Source organism: Leucoraja erinacea, chromosome 21 (genome assembly GCF_028641065.1).
Source record: "Leucoraja erinacea ecotype New England chromosome 21, Leri_hhj_1, whole genome shotgun sequence".
Taxonomy (NCBI): Eukaryota; Metazoa; Chordata; class Chondrichthyes; order Rajiformes; family Rajidae; genus Leucoraja; species Leucoraja erinaceus.
In genome coordinates, this window is record NC_073397.1 from 7,722,081 (window position 1) to 7,744,377 (window position 22,297).

A 22,297-nucleotide genomic window follows, 5' to 3' on the forward strand; every position below is an offset into this window, starting at 1 on the left:
GAGATATAGACAGTGATATGGAGAGAGAAAGAACAATGAATGAAAAATGTGCAAACAAATAACGATGCTAAAGGTAACAGGCCATGGTAAGCTGTTTGTTGGGTGAAAATGAGAAGCTGGTGTGACTTGGGTGGGGGAGGGATACAGAGAGAGGGAATGCCCTGTTTCCTTTATCATCGTTACTTTTTTTGCATATCTTTCATCCATTGTTCTATATCTCTCTACATCATCGTCTATATCTCTCGTTTCCCTTTGCTATGACTTTCAGTGTGAAGAAGTGTCTCGACCCGAAACGTCACCCATTCCTTCTCTCCAGAAATGCTGCCTGTCCAGCTTTTTGTGTCTATCTTCAGTTTAAACCAGCATCTGCTGTTCCTTCCTACACTAAAACATCAGGGAGTGGTTTGCTTCCATCGTCTCACTGTTGCACAGTTCACCGAGTTTACTGGGTAATACTGTGAATAAAAAAAGTCAGCCCTTTACACATGGATTAGGGGCAGGAGTAGGCCACTCGGCCCCTTCATTATGCACTGCCATTCTATAAAATCATTACTGTTGTGATAGTACCTTTAGCGTCACATCTCCATCTGTCCGTCATAACTTTCTATTTCCTTGCACTTCCTTCCATTCTATTTCCAGCGAGAATCTAACTACATCTGTCTTAAAAATATTCAAAGATTCTGCCGTAACCTGATATATTTTAGGGTGAAATACGGTGACAATGCAACAAGACTCAGAAATATAATGTTACAACTAAACTCCACCCTTGAGAGCAAATATTGTAACTTGCATTGAGATGCAACTTTGTGAAGTTCTCTCTATCATCTTGACAGAATATCAGAAACCAATAGGTGGAGCTGTGAAGGTGCTGGAGATGATACTCCAGCCTTGGGCTTGGGGCAGAGAGAACACTGACAAGGAAGATCAGCTGCTTCTAGCACCTATCCCATTAATATGAAGGGAAGCAGGGCGGACAGGTATTGCGACCAGCATTTGGGTCACCCGTTGAAAATTCCACAAAAGCTCTCAAATATACAAGGATCCTTCTGGAAACATAAATATGGATACCTGCTGGCATTGTCGACCGTGGAGTGTCCAATGGACAATGAACAAGAGTCCAATGAGCAAACTATAGCCTTCCTGGGTCTAGACTCTGCTCTAACTCTAGGAAGGGATGCTTAGCACCGGGTGCATGGAGAAGAAACTCTCTCTCCATTCAGCAACTATCCCTCCAACCCTAAGCAGGGAGCAACAGATGAAATAGCCCCTCACCAGAACACTTGCGACCTTGGAACATAGAACATTCGGACAAACTACACTGCACATGGATTTTGACGGGGAAGCATTTGCTGCGTGCAATATCCTTGGATAATGGTTAAATACATGTTGCAATAAATGAATGGATTTAGAGTCCAGCATAATTACCTTGAGGACTGACCTATGCAAGAACAGAGCCAGCAACTGGATGAGGTCATAGTGTACATATCCATCCTTCTTCTCAATGCCGATGATGTTGGGCAAGTAGAAAGGCCGATCAAAGTAGAGCAATCGATAGGAAGACTTGGTCCAAGGGAAGAATCCAAACTGAAAGCAATATTTCACAACCACTGTAATCTGCAGGGGGACACAGTTGTAAGGAAGTGTGAAATATTCAATTTCAACAACTTGTTGGCACGTTCTGGGGCAAGGGAGAAGGACAGGTATGAAATTAATGTGGCAGTGGGATTCTCGGTATTGTAGTGAGGATAAGTGATTTATTCACAAGGGCAGAGGATAACAATGCATTGATAAAAAACAGAGCAATCTACACATGTAAGAGTGAGCTTGTAAAGCTGGTCAGAACAATGAACCATGTCAGCCTGTGCATGGTTACACAGCGCACCTTGCCTAGGTATTTACAGCAGCTACAAAACTGCTAGAGTATGGATATTCATAAGATTAATAAGGTGCAAAAGATATAGGAGCAGAAGGAGTCCATTCAGCCCATCATGTCTGCTCTGCCATTCGATCATGGCTGGTATATTTTTTTCTTCACAACCCCATTCTCCAGCTGTTTACTGTAATCTTCGCCCCCTTTACCAACCAAGAACATATCAATCTCTACTTTAAAAATACCCAATGACTTGGCTTCTGCGACTGTCTGTGGCTATGAATTCCACAGATTCATCACCTTCTGGCTAAAGAAATTCCACCTCATCTCCATTCTAAAGGACCATCCTTTTATTCTAAGGCTGTACCTTCTGGTCCTGGATTCTCCCACTAGTGGAACATCCTCTCCACATCCATGCTATCTAGGCCCTTCGTTATTTGGTAGGTTTCAGTGAGATCCCTCCCGCCACACAGTTGCAAGCAATAGTAACCTCATAGAAACATAGAAATTAGGTGCAGGAGTAGGCCATTCGGCCCTTCGAGCCTGCACCGCCATTCAATATGATCATGGCTGATCATCCAACTCAGTATTCCGTACCTGCCTTCTCTCCATACCCTCTGATCCCCTTAGCCACAAGGGTCACATCTAACTCCCTCTTAAATATAGCCAATGAACTGGCCTCAACTACCCTCTGTGGCAGAGAGTTCCAGAAATTCACCACTCTCTGTGTGAAAAAAGTTTTTCTCATCCCGGTTTTAAAGAATTTCCCCCTTATCCTTAAGCTGTGACCCCTTGTCCTGGACTTCCCCAACATCGGGAACAATCTTCCTGCATCAAGCCTGTCCAACCCCTTAAGAATTTTGTAAGTTTCTATAAGATCCCCTCTCAATCTCCTAAATTCTAGAGAGTATAAACCAAGTCTATCCAGTCTTTCTTCATAAGACAGTCCTGACATCCCAGGAATCAGTCTGGTGAACCTTCTCTGCACTCCCTCTATGACAATAATGTCCTTCCTCAGATTTGGAGACCAAAACTGTACGCAATACTCCAGGTGTGGTCTCACCAAGACCCTGTACAACTGCAGTAGAACCTCCCTGCTCCTATACTCAAATCCTTTTGCTATGAAAGCTAACATACCATTCGCTTTCTTCACTGCCTGCTGCACCTGCATGCCTACTTTCAATGACTGGTGTACCATGACACCCAGGTCTCGCTGCATCTCCCCTTTTCCTAATCGGCCACCATTTAGATAATAGTCTGCTTTCCTGTTTTTGCCACCAAAATGGATAACCTCACATTTATCCACATTATACTGCATCTGCCAAACATTTGCCCACTCACCCAGCCTATCCAAGTCACCTTGCAGTCTCCTAGCATCCTCCTCACATCAAACACTGCCCCCCAGCTTAGTGTCATCCGCAAATTTGGAGATATTGCCTTCAATTCCCTCATCCAGATCATTAATATATATTGTAAATAGCTGGGGTCCCAGCACTGAGCCTTGCGGTACCCCACTAGTCACTGCCTGCCATTGTGAAAAGGATCCGTTTGCTCCTACTCTTTGCTTCCTGTTTGCCAGCCAGTTCTCTATCCACATCAATACTGAACCCCCAATGCCGTGTGCTTTAAGTTTGTATACTAATCTCTTATGTGGGACCTTGTTGAAAGCCTTCTGGAAGTCCAGATACACCACATCCACTGGTTCTCCCCTATCCACGCTACTAGTTACATCCTTGAAAAATTCTATAAGATTCGTCAGACATGATTTACCTTTCGTAAATCCATGCTGACTTTGTCCAATGATTTCACCACTTTCCAAATGTGCTGCTATCCCATCTTTAATAACTGACTCTAGCAGTTTCCCCACTACCGATGTTAGACTAACTGGTCTGTAATTCCCTTTTTTCTCACTCCCCCTCCTTTCTTAAAAAGTGGGGTTACATTTGCTACCCGCCAACCCTCAGGAACTACTCCAGAATCTAAAGAGTTTTGAAAGATTATTACTAATGCATCCACTATTTCTGGAGCTACTTCCTTAAGTACTCGGGGATGCAGCCTATCCGGCCCCGGGGATTTAACGGCCTTTAATCCATTCAATTTACCCAACACCACTTCCCGACTAACCTGGATTTCACTCAATTCCTCCAACTCCTTTGACCCGCGGTCTCCTGCTATTTCCGGCAGATTATTTATGTCTTCCTTAGTGAAGACGGAACCAAAGTAGTTATTCAATTGGTCCGCCATATCCTTGTTCCCCATGATCAACTCACCTGTTTCTGACTGCAAGGGACCGACATTTGTTTTAACTAATCTCTTTCTTTCCACATATCTATAAAAACTTTTGCAGTCAGTTTTTATGTTCCCTGCCAGTTTTCTTTCATAATCTATTTTTCCTTTCCTAATTAAGCCCTTGACACAAGAAATACATCAATGTGAGATAGAGTGATACAGCGTGGAGATGGGCCCTTCGGCTCATCTTGCCCACACCGGCCACATGTCTCAGCTACACTAGCCTCACCTGCTTGTGCTTGGTCCAGATCCCTCCAAACAAAGATAGGTGGCAGGAATATCTTACAGGAAAGAGAGGGGGACAGATTTAGTGAGGGGAATCTTTGAAGCTATCTACAGTGGGGTCTCGACCAGAAACATCACCCATTCCTTCTCTCCAGAGGTGCTTCCTGTCCCGCTGAGTTACTCCAGCTTTTTGTCTCTATCTTTGGTATCTGCAGTTCCTTTCTAATTACCTACTCTCAGGATTCACCATCCCATGTTCCCACTTCGGCAACACTAGTATGGATTCCATGCCACAAACTAAAGCACGCTCCATTTCAGTCTTTCACTATCCCTCAGCATGTTTTAAAGCAACTTGCTTGACCTGCTTTATCAGACATTGCAATAAATCTATTTATATAGTGAGTAGAATCTCAAGCAAAGACCATTCATCCCAATGGATCCACATTCCGCAGATGCCTCCTATTAGTCGACTCCACACAATCCTGTGGGAATTTCCTTGCATTCCTCTCTCCCTCATGTACTTAGCAAGTGTCTGCTTAATCACATGTGTACCATTGTCATTGTACAGCAGCTGATTCCACAACATAGTCAGTAGCTGAGTAACAACATTTCTCCTGAACTTCTTTTAGATGTCACTAGTGATAATTGTGCCATTACGGCCACTGATTTTGGGGCAAAATCTTTTCCATGCCTACTCCATTATAATGCTAACAATATCTAACTGTTTCTTCCAGAGAGATGAAAAAAACATTTCCCCCCTCCTCCCACCCCAATACATTACAACATAGTTTGACAAGGGAATAATCTGTCATTGAGCCACAGATACATACAAAAGGCCCTTTGACCCAACCTGCTGACCAAGATGCCGTCTATGCTAGTCCCATTTAGTTTAGCTTACTTTAGTCTGTTCTATGTTTGACCATATCCCTCTCAATCTGTCCTACCCATGTAGATGCCCAAAAGTCTTTTAAATGTTGTTTTTGTACCTGCAATAACCAATTACTCTGGCAGCTCGTCCCATATACCAACCATCCACTATGTGAAAAAGTTGCTCTTCAGCTCTTTCACCTCTAACCTTTACCCTCTAGTTATTGATTCCCCAACCATGATAAAAAAAAAGACTGTGTGCATTCACAGGAAGAGCTATGCTCCTCATGATTTTGCACACCTCTGGAAGATAACCCCATTAGTCTGTAAACAGTCTAACCTCCCCCCTGTAACTCAGACCCTGAAGTCCTGGCAACACCCTCATAAATATTTTCTTTACTCTTTCCAGATTAATGACACTGCGGCACGATGGCGCAGCAGTAGAGTTGCTGCCTTACAGCTCCAGGGTCCTGGGTTCGATTCTGACTACCAGTGCCATCTGTACGGAGTTTGTACGTTTTCCTCGTGATCTGCATGGGTTTTCTCTGGATGCTCCAGTTTCCTCCCACACTCCAAAGACATACTGATTTATAGGCTAATTGGCTTGGTAAAATTATAAATTATTCCTAGTGTGTAGGACAGTGTTAGTGTGCGGGGATCGCTGGTCGGCATGGGCTTGGTGGGCTGAGGGGCCTGTTTCTGGGCTGTATCTAAGCATCTTTCCTATGGCTGGGTGACAAGAACTGAACACAATACTTGCCCCGTACATGAACCAAAGCCTTGATCAAAGCTTGAAGTTTGATCTTCATACCTCAGTGTACAGGATGGCAAACATCCAGAACCGTTTCTTTGGCCTTGGCATGGAAAGCATTGCCCAGAGGAAGACGAGGATGGGTAGAACCAAGGTGAGCAATGAGGCCGAGACCATGTGGTTGAGGATCATTACGAAGTAGCACAACATGTCCGACTGAGACATCACCGTGTTGTACAAGGCAAACAGCAGCTTCAAAAGGCAAGGCAAATTTCTGTAGAACTTGTCCGACTCTTCCAGTTCAGTGTCATGAAACATCCTGGAACAGGACAGAAAGTTTGGCAACAAAAGATGGTTGACTTAGGTACAAATAAAATTCACTCATTTTCTGCAATAAACCTTAATTTGGGTGTCTAGATATGCGTTCATATTCCATGGATAGGGAAAAAAACAATAATAATCATTAAGAGATGGGAATAAAAACTGTATAGCGATACAGCACGGAACTTCCGCCTGTGCCAGAGATCCCAGCCCATTAACGCACACTATGACATGACATGCACTCTCTGATTTATATTCTCTCCCGCTCTCCCCTCACTTTAAACTACTTATATCCAACAAACCCCAGTTACTTTCCACAGCCCTCCCTTACGCACCCGGCCAGGTGTGGAAATCGCTATCAAAACATGGGGGGGATACAATTTGGGGGGGGTCACAATTTCTTGGTGGCCGCACGGACTCGCAATGCGCGCATACACACACACACACACAAGGCTTCGGAGGCTTCGGCCGTGGGCCCTGTGGACAGTAACATCGGGAGTTGACCTGGTTGGTGACCGATTCCGAACTCCAGCAGCTTCTTCCACCCCGAATTGTGGGGCTTAAATCGGCCCTTTCACGGGGCCTTTCATCGCCCGGCGTGGCTTAAAATCGGCCGTGGGGGGCTTCAACATCGGGAGCCTCGATCGGCTTGATGCACCAGATTGATTTTAAGCCGCGTCAGGCGATGAAAGGCCCTGCGAACGGGCCGATTCAGCCCTTAGAAAGCATCTGATACCCGCTTGAATCTTTCAAAAGCTAGAATTTGATAAATAACACTTAAACAAATATAACTGAAACAAATAAAGGCAAACAGAAGAACCAACCTTGGAGGGTAGAGAGAGAGAGAGAGAGAGAGAGAGAGAGAGAGAGGGGAAAAAAACTAAATAACGTGAGTGACCGAATGAGGGACTTACCTGCAAGCCAGCCAGAAAACCCGTTCGACCGGAGCCCTAATGACCCGACCCAATTAAATCCGATACTCATTTAAATCTTTCCCATCCACAAATACATCCAATTAGTTCAAATCGTATTTGTACTAATTACAAATGGTAGTTGTACCCGCATCAGACAGCTTTAAGAAATTCTCTGTGAATACCTTCAATAATATTTGAAGGTCAAAACACAATTGTATTGTATTGTATTGTATATCTTTATTGTCATTTCCTGAGTATTCACATACCCAGAGGAAACAAAAAAACGTTTCTCAACCAGTGTCCATTCAGTGTGCATTAAAAATAAATAGAAATAAAAATACATATATCATGAACAAATTTAACACTCTACTAAACATTCAACAGGCGTTCCGATCGGCAGCGGCACAACAGTGGCTCTGCTGCAGTGTGTCCAGGTTGGTGGTTGGTGCGTGATACTTTGGCAGGGGGCAAGTCCGTTTAGCAGTCTTATAGCCTGCGGGAAGAAGCTGAGGAGCATCCTGCTGGTTTTGCAGCTAATGCTCCTGTACCTCTTCCCAGATGGCAGGATGGAGAATATGTGATGCAATGGGTGGTAGGGGTCTTTGATGATGGAGATGGCTCTGCTGATAACTCTCTTCCTGTATAAGTCCAGCAGGAAGGGGAGTGGAGCACCAATAATCCTGCTGGCGGTCTTCACAATCCTGTCTAGTTGGTGCCGTTCGTACGCCTTGCAGCTCCCGAACCAGGAAGTGATGCCGTAGGTCAATGTGCTCTCGATTGTCCCCCTATCAAAAGTCCGTAGGTGTGTAGTGGGGAGACCTGCTTTACGTAGTCTTCGGAGAGGGTGTAGTCGCTGCTGGGCTCTCTTGACCAGTGCTGTGGTGTTGGCCGTGGACGTCAGGTCATCTGACAGGTGTAGTCCTAGGAACTTCACGCTGCTGACCCTTTCTACATCAGCTCCATCGATGTGCAGAGGTGTATGGTGTTGTTTCCCCGCCCTACTGAAGTCAACCACCATCTCCTTAGTTTTTACCACGTTGAGAATGAGGTTGTGGGATTTGCACCAACCTGTGAGCAGCTCCACCTCCATCCTGTACGCCGATTCATCATTGGTGACACATTGTGTTAATATGATGTTAATAGAGACATTTAACAAGTGCTTAACAGTGACCCCCACTGTTTCACGGAAAGCGGAGATTTTAATAGATTTTTTTTCACCGAATTTCAAAATCCGGATTACAAAACATGGGGGAGGGGGGGGGGGGGATTGTCCCACACCTCACAAAACATGGGGCGGCCCTCGTACAGCCTGGGATTTCTGCCCATGCGCACCCACCATGTGAAATGCCTTGGTGAAACCAGCGGCGAACGTTAACGAGGAGAGCGAGGTTTCTTACTTGTTGAGCATCAGATCACTTGCTGTCAGCAGACGGCTGTCGTAGGCGAGAGTTGCTTGGTCTCTCAGTGATATCCTCTCTTCATGCTCTCCGCCCAGGTCCTCGTCGGGGGGGCTGCCGACCACTGTATCGTAGCCCGGCGGGACGGCAGCTTTGTGGGGGCGCGGAGATACCGTGACGTCGGCAGCATCTTCATCCGCCTCTTCCTCTATGGTCTCCGAGGTCCCCTGGCCAGAGCGTAGCATTGCCGACTGGCCCGGTGCACTAGGGAGGAGAGTTTCAATTCGTGAGAGAGGCAGGCAAACTATTCAACCTCTCCAACTGAAGAGAAAAGAGGAAAGTTACCAAAGTTAGAAGCACGAAGGAAGCCACGATCGGAGCTGTAAGCTGTATCTCAGTGGCAGCATGATCAGTAGTTTGAAAAGCAAAATACGTTGGATTACTACATACTTTGGTTTTGAACTATCAGAGTCTGGTTTACTTATATTATCTGATAACATTGTATATTTATTGTATTTATCTCTGCAACTCAATTGCCTATAAAGCTGCATTAAGGATTTCATCGTTCTGGTTCATATCTGACACACATCATAAATAAACACTCGTGACTCTTATAGGTAGGAAGTGCAGATGCCAGCTTACATCAAAGATAGTCACAAAATGCTGGAGTAACTCAGCGGGACAGGCAGCATGGCTGGATAGAAGGAATGGATGACATTTCGGGTTGAGACCCTTCTTCAAACTTAGACTGAAGAACTGAAGAGGAGTCTCGACCTGAAACGTCACCCACTCTTGACTCTAGTTTAGATTTGAGTTACAGCGCAGAAACAGGCCCTTCGGCCCACCAAGTCCGCACCGACCAGCGATCCCTGCATTAACATTAACAATATCCTACACGCACCAGGGACAATTTAGATTTATACCAAGTCAATTAACCTACATACCTGTACGTCTTTGGAGTGTGGGAGGAAACCGAAGATCTCAGAGAAAACCCACGTGGCCATGGAAACCGACGGGATAACGTACTGTACAAACTCCGCACAGGCAGCACCCGTAGTCGGGGTCAAACCCGGGTCCCTGGCGCTGCAAGCAGGATGGCAGCAACTCTACCGCTGTGCCGCAGTGGCCAAACACAAGTGGGTAACCCAGGCTAACACTCCAGTGCTGAAGAGGTTCTGCACATTCACAAGTGCAGTCTCATAAACCAGACGAGTAGCTGGACCCCGTCCACCCCTTGGAGATCCCCACACATGCACAAACTCCTCTTACACTGCAACTGTGAAGAACATTCAAGCCCAATGAATCCAAACCAAGCCATCTCCACAGTGACATTCTTCTTGTTCTTATACCCCTCAATATATTCACTCTCCACACCCCTTTGAGCCCTTTGCCCATACTAAGATGCATTTGACACTATGTATTAACCAGTGCGGCTTTGGGATGTGGAAGGGATAAGGGTGTAAAAAGGAAGGAAAGAGATGAGATTCACTCATCCATTCCCACCCAAACCACCACCTCTCCCAGATACTTCCCCCTGGACCCTACAGGAGTCACAACACCTGCTCCCTCCTCCCTCTACTCCACCCAGGGACCCCAACAATCCTTTCAAGTTAGAGGTTCCCATGTACCTCCTCTAACCTCATCTACACATCTGGTGTACCAGACGTGTGGTCCTGCACATCGGCGAGACCCAACATAGACTGGGAGACCTGAACGCTGAACACTTACACTCGGTCTGCCAAGGCCTACTGGATCTCCCGGTTCCCAACCATTTCAATTCCCCTTCCCTTCACATTGACCTTTCTGTCCTGGGCCTCTATTGCCAGACCGAGGCCACACGCACATTAGAGAAACTGCACCTCATATTTTGTTTGAGTAGATTGCAACCCAGCGGTATGAACAGCAAATTTTCCAATTTTAATGAACTTCTACTGACACTGCCCTCCCCTCATCCCCTTCCTCCATCCTCGCCGTTTTCCACAGCTAGGTTCTCCACCTTGTTTCCTTATTGAGATCACACCTTCCCTCGCCAACAATGGGCTTACCCTGCCCGAGGTCATTTGTGGCCAGTCCTGATTCCCCTCCCCCCTCCCTTACAACCAGTCTGAAGAAGGCTCCAGAGATGCTGCCTGACCTGCCGAGTTACTCCAGCACTTTGTGTCTATCTTTGGCATAAACCAGCATCTGCAGCTCTAGGTTTCTACAAGCAGTTGGAAAGGTTCGGAGAATGTAGGACAATGGCAGGAGATCTAACTGAAACGCCTGTAGATTCTCCACACCAGGAAGCATCTTCTCCACATCCACCCTGTCAAACCCTTCTGGCCACTGGGATTCCCTCCCTTTTCAGTAGCAGCATCTTGGTGCTATGTATTGTGCTAAAATGTAGAAATCCAGAATATTCATCATGCTTAGTACGTATGATTCATTCTAGAGCAGGCGTCAAAGAGCATGTGCATTGTGCTTGCTTTAGAAAGAATGATGATAGATTATTGTGTTTCCTTGCGTGATATCTTGCAACCTTCCACCCAGTTTTATGAACTATAGAGTTGGAAAGCCCCATGGAACATGCAGAACGATGACAAACGCAGTAGGATCTGGTTTGTCACTAACTAGCCCAAAGCTATCAGGGTAAAAGGGCTTGGTGAATTTTGACAAGAGCACTTCATGTTTTACCTCAAATGTTCACTGTCCAACGAGCTGGACATGTCAACATGGGGCATCTTCTGCAGTCTCCACCTACTGCGATTGCTGGGCCATGGGACCACAGGGGTAGTGGAATCGTCAAGCTCGTCTACATTATCAATGGTGGTCTGCCTGGAGTCCAGCATGGTGACTTCAGTGCTACAACTGTGGACAAACAAAAGGGAAATGTACCCATCCAGTCACAAATAGCTGCTGCACCTTCCTACACACTCAAAGGGTGACACTCTAATAGAGGGACGTTACTCAGAAATGTTGTCCCTTCTTCTCTTTCCACAGAACGGCCTAACCCGCTGGGTGTTTGCAGCAGCTTATTGATTGTCAGATGTCTGGGCACACTGGGCTCGGAGACCGAGCAGGTTGTGGCAATTTGCCAGTAGGCCAGCCATCTTGTGTCTTCTGCAGATCCCTTTACACCTTCTGATCAAGCAATGGGAATGCCCACCAGTTATAAACAGATATAAACGGGTGAGGTGAGCTCTTCTACATTGAGGGGAAAATAATATTTTATAAGAGGGTGGCACAGTGGCACAGCGGTAGAGTTGCTGCCTTACAGACCAGAGGACCTGGGTTCGTTCCTAACTATCGGTGCTGTCTGTACTGAGTTTGTAAGTTCTCCCTGTGACCTGCGTCAGTATTCACCGGGTGCTCCGGTTTCCTCCCACATTCCAAAGGTGTACAGGTTTGTAGGTTCATTGGTTCCTGTAAATTGTCCCTAATGTGTGTGATAGTGCCAGTGTATGGGATGATCGATGGTCGGCGTGGTCTCGGTGGGCCGCAGGGCCTGTTTCCACACTGTATTCACTGAAGTGTAAAGTCTAATAAGACAGGCACCAAAAGTCACAAGATAGGCTTAGATTGAGGGACAGAGATTTAGGGAGGGAATTCCAGAATTTGGAACCACGGCTGCCGGCTATGGGGGAAGCAAGTTAGTAGACACAAGAGGTCAGAACTTGAAGAGCATGTAAAGGCCAGAAGAGGTCACTCAAAGGGAGAGGGGAGCTTCACACTCAAGGTGTGGTGGTGAAACATGATTTTTCCAAGAATGTTCCCTTCTTTTTAAGCACCCGATTCCTACTTATTGTCTCAATTAGAGAGCGATCACCAGTGTCCCAACCACCTTGTCCGATTCCACGTCCACAACAGAGATATTTCAAATTGTCCCTGTGACCTGCGTGGGTTTTCTCCAGGTGCTCCGGTTTCCTCCCACACTCCAAAGATGTATGGGTTTGGAGATTAATTGGCTTCAGTAGAAAATTGTAAATTGTCCCTAGTGTGTAGGACAGTGCTTGTGTATCAGGGTGATCACTGTTCGGCGTGGACTCGGTGGACTGAAGGACCTGTCACCCCGCTGGATCTCCAAACTAAACTCAACTAAAAGCCGTCAACAACTGTTTTGAATAATTTGCGTCAGGCCCCTGAGTGCTCGGCATAAACTGACCTGGAACGGAAAGATCAATTCAACGCTTGGACCTTAACTTGTCAGTATTGGCTGAAAATACTTTTAACAGAGTGACTTAAAGCCTAATTCCATTTCCACTGCAACCTTTCTCTATGTCAAACAGATTGAAATAGGTGCATTTTCACTACACTAACCATGACACAGACTGGCTATTTCTGCCAGCCACCAAGGGCAGCACAGTGGCGCAGCGGTAGAGTTACTACCTTACAGCGCCAGAGACACGGTTTCGATCCTGACTACAGGTGCAGTATGTACAGAGTTTGTACGCTCTCCCCGTGACCTGCGTGGTTTTTATTCAAGATCTTTGGTTTCCTCCTCCAAGTATAGGTTTGTAGGTCAATTGGCTTGGTATAAATATAAATTGTCCCAAGTGTGTGTTGGATAGTGTTGGTGAACGGGGATGGCAGGTCGGTGTGGACTTGGTGGGCCGCGCTGTATCTCTAAAACTAAAACCACTTTTTGTTTGAATAGTTTACAAACCAGCAGTATGAATGTTGAATTCTCCAATTCTAAGTATCTTCTACCTACACTCCCCTCTCCCCTCGTGGTTTAACTAGTTCCACATCTCTCCACGTTATATCCTCTTGAGATTACACCTACCCAAGCCAACAATGGGTCTACCAGGGCACCACACTACGTGAGGTCATTTGTGTCCGGCCCTGATAGCTCCTGGGCTTTTCTTGCCTCCACCACCTAACCCCCCGCCCCTTCTTTCAGTCCGAAGTAGAGTTCAGGCCCAAAGCCACCCATCCTTTTTCTCCTCAGATGTTGCCTGACCCGCTGAGTTGCTCCAGAACTTTGTGCCGATCGTCAATTTGGCTCAGTTATTTCAAATAGTCTAACGGCTGGACATATCTCACACGTTTACCAGCAAGAACATACAACATGTAAACAGGGACTTACATACCACATCAGTTCCTTTGGTCTCACCCTTTGTGAGATACTTTCACCTATCCTCCACACTCCACCTTCTCTGCTACCTAAATTAATTTGCTTTTACTCCTTCCCAGTTCTGTTGAAGGGTCCAGACTTGAGATGTTAACTGCTCCTCTCTCCACGGATGCTGCCTGACCTACTGCGTGATTCCAGCATTTTGCCGTTCAATACCTTGACACACTGCCTTCCTTGGAGAATGTTGAATTAGCGCTGGCCAGTTTTCGGAAGCCTGACATTGTCATCCTCTCTCCTTCAGTTGTCCTAGCAAAGGCCCAGTCACTGTCAGCGTTGCACGATGCTTGGCTTCTCAGTTTGACTTTATAAAAACAATGGATACTGTCCTGGTCTGGATTCTTTCCCTGAATGAAAAAGAGACATCTCATTACCAACAAAATACTTTCTGCTTTACTGAAGTACGATTGATTTACTTTCTACTGTACTATGTGACATTGGTGGCATGGTGACACAGCGCCAGAGTTTCTGCCTTACTGCCCTAGAGACCTGGGTCCGATCCTGACTATCAGCGCTGTCTGTACGGGTTTTTCTACATTCATGCTGTGACCTGCGTGGGTTTTCTCCAGCTGCTCTGGTTTCCTGCCACATTCCAAAGACGTACAGGTTTGTAGGTTAATTGGCTTGGTAAAATTATAAATTGTCCCTAGTGTGTGTACAATAGTTATTGTGTCACTAGTCAAAAAAAAACGTTTACCAGGATGTTGCCTGCATTAGAGAGTATTAGCCATCAAATCTGGTTGGACAATCTGTCTAACTGCTCCCATTCACTCACGGACGAGATCAATCTTGTCTACTTTTAGTCATTCAAGGATTGAGAGCTTCGCAGGCTGAGCCAGCATCTGTCCTAACTGCCCTTGAGAAGGTGGTGGTGAGCTGCCTCCTGATCCGCTGCACTCCTTGAGATGAGGGTACACACATGAAGCAGTTAAGAAGAGAGCTCCAAGATTTTGACCCAGTGATGGTGAGGAAGTGGTGATTAGTTTAGTTTCAGTTGAGAGATACCGTGTGGAAACAGGCCCTTCGGCTCACCGAGTCCGCGCCGACCAGCAATCCCCGTACATTAACGCTACCCCACAAACACTAGGGACAATTCTTTAGCCAATTAACCTACAGTACAAACCTGTACGTCTTTGCAATGTGGGAGGTAACCGAACAGCTCGGAGAAAACCAACGCGGTCACGGGGAGAACCTGCAAACACTGTACAGACAGGACCCGTAGTCGGGATCAAACCCGGGTCTCTGGCACTGCAAGCGCTGTAAGGCCGCAACTTTACTGCTGCGCCACCGAGCCACCGAGCCGCCCATGTTTCCAGGTAGAGAGGGTGTGTGGCATGGAGGGCAACTTCCAGGTGGTGGTGTTCCCAAACGTTTGCTGCCCTGCTCCTTCCACACGAGACGTCGTGGATTTGAACGGTTTGGTCCAAGGAGTCTTGGTGAGATACTGTGGATGGTACAATTTGCTGCTACTGTGCAGCTTGTCTCAGTTTTACCTTTTTGAAGGCATCCCTCATCCCAACCCTGTGACTTAACAAATCTCCTTCACAATGATGAGAAAGTCTTCAGCTTGAAACATTAGTTCTGTTACAATGTAACCTGACCTACTGAGTATTTCCAGCACTCTCTGGTTTTACCCTAAATACCAAATATGTCCCTTCTGACTATTTAAGCAAAATGTATCAGTGAGTTACATACACCAGGCAATAGATGATGCTGTCCTTCAGGTAACTGGAGTCATAGCCAACAATCTTAAATGTCCCTGCTGTTGGAGTAGAACATGAATGAAACTGAGTACCTGTTTTAATTCTCTTTTTAAAATGGACCTCTCTATCCTCAACACAGTGGAGATGTCAGTGTTGTCTTTGGAGATGGTATTAAGTAGCTCGATCAGCCCATCGACCAATGCTTGTATAAACATCCAGCTGAAGGTGAGGATGTTGACACCTCTCCTGATGAAGTTATCTTGTACAGAGTAAAGAGATAAACACAAGAGAGATGAGAAAACCGTGGTGGTGGAGCTCCGGCGTGGTGCTTGCTAGGAGCTCCTCAAGGCTGTAATAAACATTAACAATGTGAATGAGTACTAAGAGGTTATTTTACAGTGTGTGGACGGCATAGAGCCCAGACAGGTTGTAACATGAGCTAACACAGTGGGTGCAATTTAAGGCAGGAAGGATGAAGTAATACATATTAGGAGGAGGTTTAATGAGCAGAGTAAAATACATTACAATCAGTGCTGTGAAAGAGCGGATGTCCCCAAAACAATGACACCCACCCGAAAAACGTCGCCAATTCCTTCTCTCCATAGATTTCTCCTCACTCGCTGAGCTACTCCAGCATTTTGTGTCTACCTTCGATTTACCAGCATCTGCAGTTCTTTCTTAAACATTATTAGTTTTAGGATAGGCTGATAGGACTGCAAATGAGGCACTGATTTTACAAATGGAGATGGTACATCAATTTCACGGCACCGAGCTTCTGAGGGGAGAATAAACCCCTGGATGAGTGATAGGTTATGCAGAGGGTAGACACAAAATGCTGGAATAACTCAACGGGACAGGCAGCATCATTGGAGAGAAGGAATGGGTGTTGTTTTGGGTTGAGACCGTTCTTCAGAAGAAGGTGACTTTTCGGAGAGTCACCTTTTCCTTCTCTTCAGGGATGCTGCCTGTCTCACTGAGTTACTCCAGCATTTATTGTTCACCTTTGGTGTAAACCAACATCTGCAGTTCCTTCCCTCACCACAGGTTATGCCGAGGGTTTGGCAAAGAGGAGTGTGCATTGTACCACTCAGATATTCAAAATACAGTGAACCCTCATTTTAACAGACCCCTTTATAACAGATTTTGGGTTTTAGTGGACGGAACTGCCGATGCCACCCCCGGCTCCCAGAGTCTCCCCGTCAGCCTACAGACATCAAAAAGGTACTAGGGTGGATGTATGCCCTGTGTAGTCCCACAAAGCAGGAGCAGGGAGAGTGACCATGTCCACAGTAGACACACTCAACAGGTGCTGGGAGTGCAAAAATCTGCATGATGAGCGTTTGAGGGCATTGGGGCTGTACTCGTTGGTGTTTAGACGGATGAGGGGGGGACCTCATTAAAACTTGCCGAATAGTGAATATCTTGGATAGGGTGGATGTGGAGGGGATGTTTCCACTAGTGGGAGAGTCTAGGACCAGAGGACATAGCCTCAGAATAAAAGCATATTCATTTAGCAAGGAGATGAGGAGGGGTTTCTTTAGTCAGAGGTTGGTGAATCCATGGAATTCATTGCCACAGAAGGCTGTGGTACAGGCATCAAGTCAATGAATATTTTTAAGGCTGAGATAGATAGATTCTTGATTAGTACGAGTGTCAGGGGTGATAGGGAGCAGGCAAGAAAATGGGGTTGTGAAGGGGAGGTAGATCAGTCATGATTGAATGGCAGAGTAGACTTGATGGGCCAAATGGCCTAATTCTGCTCCTATCACTTATGAACATTAACTTATGATTGAAACAGGTTGCACTCCTGGGTTTACGCTTCCATCGTAAGGTATTTATAATTTCTGGTGGGTGATTGAGGTTAGCTCCGTCTTGTGCCCGACTCGTGGGTGATTGAGGTTAGCTTGGTATTACCCCTGACTCGAGACTGACATTGTGACTGACCTGGGTCCTGGGGAGTTTCTCGACCACTCGAGGGATCCAACTCATCCTCACTGGAATCAAGTCTGCTCATGTCTGCAATTAGAAGGACATAGACAACTTCTGATCCTTTAAACATCCATGTTTCGTTACTGAAAGAAATCACAATCCACATTGATGCCCGGACCATTTCAATCGCTCTTACAGAAAGTAAAAGCGGGGAGCTACGCTTCACCAGAGAAAATAGCTTGCTGAAGCTGAAGCTAATGGCACGCTGACAGGGATTCTGATTAACACGCATCTTCACAATGTAGAAACACGGACACCATCACATTAAAGAGAAAAATAGACACTAAACGTGGGTTTGGAAGTTGCCTGGAATTTGAGGGTCTGGAAGTGGCTCAATCGTTCAGTATTTAAGTTCTGTTTAAGGTTTAATTTCAGCAAATTCACAACCTCTGACATTCAAGGTTCTGAACCCAATTAACGCATGGAGCCTATGATCAGTAGGAGGACACACACAGTTTATTCCAGCCCACTCAAGTCAGAACCTCAGAGGTGTGGGTTTTGCCAACTCTAACCCAACTGCATTTCGTTGTCCAACTGCATTTCGTTGTCTCTGTACAGTGTACTGACAATGACAATTAAAGTTGAATCTGAATCTGAAGAGCCAACAGTTCAGTGGATGTTTGGTGCGTTAGTTGCTTCTGGTGTATAACCGTCACCCTTCAGGATTGCAGAGCATCTGTACCGTGACCAAAGAGACACTGGGCTGATCAGGAGATTAAGATGCATAGGATGCACGGCGACCTGGTCATAACTGGTTTACCCATCAATGACAGACGGTAGTGGTGGAAAGGTATTATTCTGCCTGGAGGCCTGTGACCAGTGGTGTTCTGCAGGGATCTGTGCTGGGACCTCATTGATAGATACATACAAACAATTTGGGTGTATATTTAGCTGGGTTGGCTGGTAAATTTGCAGATTACATCAAAATTGGTGCTGTGGACTGTAAGGATATCTTTCAAAGGATATAGAGGGATTTAGATCAGTTACAGATACAGGCAGAGAAATGGCAGATGGAGTTTAATCCAAGCAAGTGTTGCTAGGACTTTGTGAAGGTGCATTTGGAGTATAGTGTGCAGTTCTGGTCACTCCATTACAGAAAGGATGTGGAGGCTTTGGAGAAGGCGGAGAAGAGGTTTACCTGAATGCTGCCTGGATTAGAGGATATTAGCTATCAGAAGCGGTTGAACAAACTTGTACATAAAATATGAGAGGCATAGACACGATAGACAGTCAGACTCTTTTTCCAGGAGTGCAAATGTCAAAGTCTATGGGGCATAACTTTGAGGTTGGAGCAGGAAAGATTAAAAGAGATGTACGGGGCAAGTTTTTCTTTTTACACAGAGAGCAGTGACTCCGAAGTAAAATAGTAAGATTAAACGAGAACTTACCAGTTTGAAGTTTGATCTGTATTTTATGAGGAGGAACGTTGAGGGAATACATGACCTCCGCTCCCACCCTCATAGGGTCATATCTTAAGCTGGTATCTCTTTGATAATCTTACTATTTTAGGTCAATATAGGGTATCTGTGACCTCACACCGCTGCTTTGAAGGATGACACGCATGCGTCGTAGCGGGCTTCTTTCATGTATTCCCTCAACGTTCCTCCTCATAAAATACAGATCAAACTTCAAACTGGTAAGTTCTCGTTTAATCTTACTATTTTGGGTTATAGTGGACGGAACTGCCGATGCCACCCCTGGCTCCCAGAGTCTCCCCGTCAACCTACAGACATGCGTGTGTAGGACATGCTGTGTGTAGGACACGGTGGTGGTGAACCAGATACAACAGTGGCATTTAAGAGGCTTTTAGATAGGCACGTGGAGATGCAGGGAATGGAAGAATATGGATCACATACAGGCAAAGCACTTTAACTTGGCATCACATTCAACACAGACATTGTTGGCCAACGGGCCCCTTCCTGTGCTGCACCATCCATGTTCTATGCTCCATAATTACCTTGTTGCATCCTCTCCTTCTTCCTCTGTGCCTTCCTCACCCTCTTCAACTCCCTGTGTCTTTCCTTCACTGCTATTTTTGAGTCTTTGACCAAGGCCACGTAAGCAAACTGGAAGGAAAAGGTTAAGCTGGCAGGTTACTCATGCTTTATTCAAGAACCAGGAGAACTAGTCGGCAGGAGACAACAAACTTGCAGTGAGAAAAAGGCAAAGGCGAAACAAGGCTCTTTCTGCTGGTTTAATGTAGTTTAGTTTAGAGATATAGTGTGGAAACAGGCCCTTCGGCCCACTGGGATTGTACTGACCAGCCATCCCTGCACATTTACACTATCCTACAGTAGGGACAATTTTTACATTTACACCAAGCCAATTATCCTACAAACCTGTACGTCTTTGGAGTGTGGGAGGAAACTGAAGATCTCGGAGAAAACCCACGCTGGTCACAGGGAGAACTCCGTACAGACAGCACCCGTAGCCAAGTTCGAACCTGGGTAAATGGTGCTGTAAGCGTTGTAAGGCAGCAACTCGACCATTGCACCTTTGGTTCTCCAAAGTAAGGATCAAATTAGCCACCAGAGATAAATATATGGAATTGGCCACCAGAGATAAATATATCGGGGACAGGTCAAGATCACGATGACAACGTCTGCTTCAGCTGTGCTTGGCAGATTCCCTGCAGCGTTTTGTGATCAATCTGGAACATTGAGCAGACAGGATCCCCAGTCACCCAAAGGAGAATGCTGCACCTTGACAGCCTGAAGCAAGGGGTTGGGGGAAAGCAGAGGAGACCTGCCACGTGGCTGTATGACTCCATGTCTCTCTGTCCATGCCAACCATCAATTATATATCTCCACTCATCGCAGTCAACAGAACCTGGCCCACAACCTGCCATGTTTGGCCGATTGAAGGATCCCTAATTCCACCCCCTCTCAGGGAGTGGGTTCCAGATCCCAACCAATTTCTGGGTGGAAAGGTTCTTTCTCAGATCCCCTCCAATCCTTTCCAATTACTCTAAATTTAAGCCTTCTAGTTCTTGTGTGAAAGTTAACGTACAGTGATGAGTGTGCAATGTGATCTGGGGTTTATTAGTGGGTTAACATAATATGCTGAAATGCAGTTAAGTGTCTTGCCATGGCCGTGTACTGCGAGTGGGTGAGTGAGTGAATGTGTGAGTGTAGTATAACGGTTATAGACATGAGCAGATCTGTAATGGCTAAATGAGCTGCTATATTGTAAATGACGCCGCTATGAATGACTGCACTGTAAGCATGGTAGTTCCTAACAGTCAGTGCATTGTCGGGCTCTGTAGCTGTGAATGATGTAGTGCACTCGGTCTTAAAGCAGGAGTGCATCAATATGCATTGGGTCTGAAGATGGGTCTCAACCCGAAACGTCACCCATTCCTTCTCTCCAGAGATGTTGTCTGTCCCGCTGAGTTATTCCAGCATTTTTGTGTCTAATGTATTGGGAGCAGTAGAGCAGTTGACTGTGGCGCCATTATTTACGTACCTGGAACGCTGATGATTTCCGTGTAACTTCTTTACCAATTTCACTTTCCTCTGCCTCATCCTCACTGTCAGTGTCGAACAGATAGTAGCTCCCACAATGGATCACTGCATGGAGACAACGCACAGGGTCCAAGTTGTACATTGTGCAGAAAACAGGCATTAACACTCTGCCAGCAAACGCTCTGTCTGAATCATAATAGTTCTCCGCAGATGAAACTGAATCAACTAAACAACTACAACAAATGGCAGATCCATTCGGACCACAGATGTATGGAGGGATCTTGGGAGCAAGTCCATAGCTCTGTGAAAGTGGAAGCACAATGGATCGGGTAGTGAAGGTGGCGGATGACATGACTGCCTTTAATGGATGAGACATTGAGAGCACAAGTTAGGATATTCTGTTGCAGTGAATAAAACTCTTGTTAGGCCACAATAGGTCTATAGTTCTGGTCACCACCCGATAGGAAGGAAGGAAGGAAAGGCTTCAGTGATGGTACAGAGTCTGGATGTTGCCTGGGTTGGAGGGTATGAGCTGTGTGATTTAGTGTTAGGTTCATTATTGGCACGTCTGCCGAGGTACAGTGAAGCGCTTTGTTTTGTGCAATCAAATGAGATAATGCTCTACACAAATACAATTAAACTCAAGTACAATAGGTAGAGCAAAGAAAAAGATACATTATGTTGCAATATAAGGAGAGGTTGGACAAATTAGATTGTTTTCTCTGGAGCATCTGAGACTGATGGGGGCAACCCGACACAAAAATTGTGGAGAGGTAGATAGGGTAGATAGAATATTTTCCCCCCAGTGCGAAAAAGTGAAATACTAGAGGGTATTGGTTTAAGATGAGAGGGAGAAAGTTTAAAAGCAATGTATAAGGTAAGCTTTTTTTTGCACAAAGTGGTAGATCCTAGAATGTGCTGTCAGAGAAGTTGGCAGAAGTAGATGCAATAGCAATGCTTAAGTGGTATTTAGGCAGATACGAACTTATCATTGATCTCAGACGTAAGGCACAACCCAAGACCTCCCTACTCATCTCAGGCGAACCCATATCCACCACTGACTCATTCAAATTTCTTGGCACTCGTATAAGCAATAACCTCAAATGGAAAATCAATTCAGATCACATTTATAAAAAAGCCAACCAAAGACTTTTCTTTCTCCGCCAGCTCAAGAAGTTCAGAGTGAGGAAACATCTCCTAATCCGATTTTACACAGCCATCATCCAAAGCATGCTCACTTCATCAATAACAGTCTGGTACAGCAGTTTAGACACTCACTCCCGTAATAAACTACAGCGCATTGTCAACAAAGCATCCAAAATCATCAGCACTCCCCTCCCATCAATAGAATCACTCAATCTCAAACGGTCCGTGTCAAGGGTGAAGAAAATCATTTC

The 22,297-nt window shown here is 45.7% G+C and overlaps 1 protein-coding gene across 1 annotated transcript in view; it reads right to left on the reverse strand.

Annotated features, from left to right (window-relative positions):
• Positions 1-22,297, reverse strand: part of LOC129707582 (piezo-type mechanosensitive ion channel component 2-like) — a 146,346-nt gene that overhangs the window by 34,620 nt on the left and 89,429 nt on the right. Inside the window, exons 32-40 of the mRNA XM_055652730.1 lie at positions 20,902-21,005; positions 19,394-19,502; positions 17,392-17,463; positions 15,474-15,706; positions 13,904-14,091; positions 11,308-11,481; positions 8,635-8,943; positions 6,063-6,321; positions 1,426-1,614 (exon numbers count right to left, since the gene is read on the reverse strand). Coding sequence (XP_055508705.1) covers positions 1,426-1,614; positions 6,063-6,321; positions 8,635-8,943; positions 11,308-11,481; positions 13,904-14,091; positions 15,474-15,706; positions 17,392-17,463; positions 19,394-19,502; positions 20,902-21,005 — 1,637 coding nt within the window. The remainder of the gene's footprint in view (positions 1-1,425; positions 1,615-6,062; positions 6,322-8,634; positions 8,944-11,307; positions 11,482-13,903; positions 14,092-15,473; positions 15,707-17,391; positions 17,464-19,393; positions 19,503-20,901; positions 21,006-22,297) is intronic.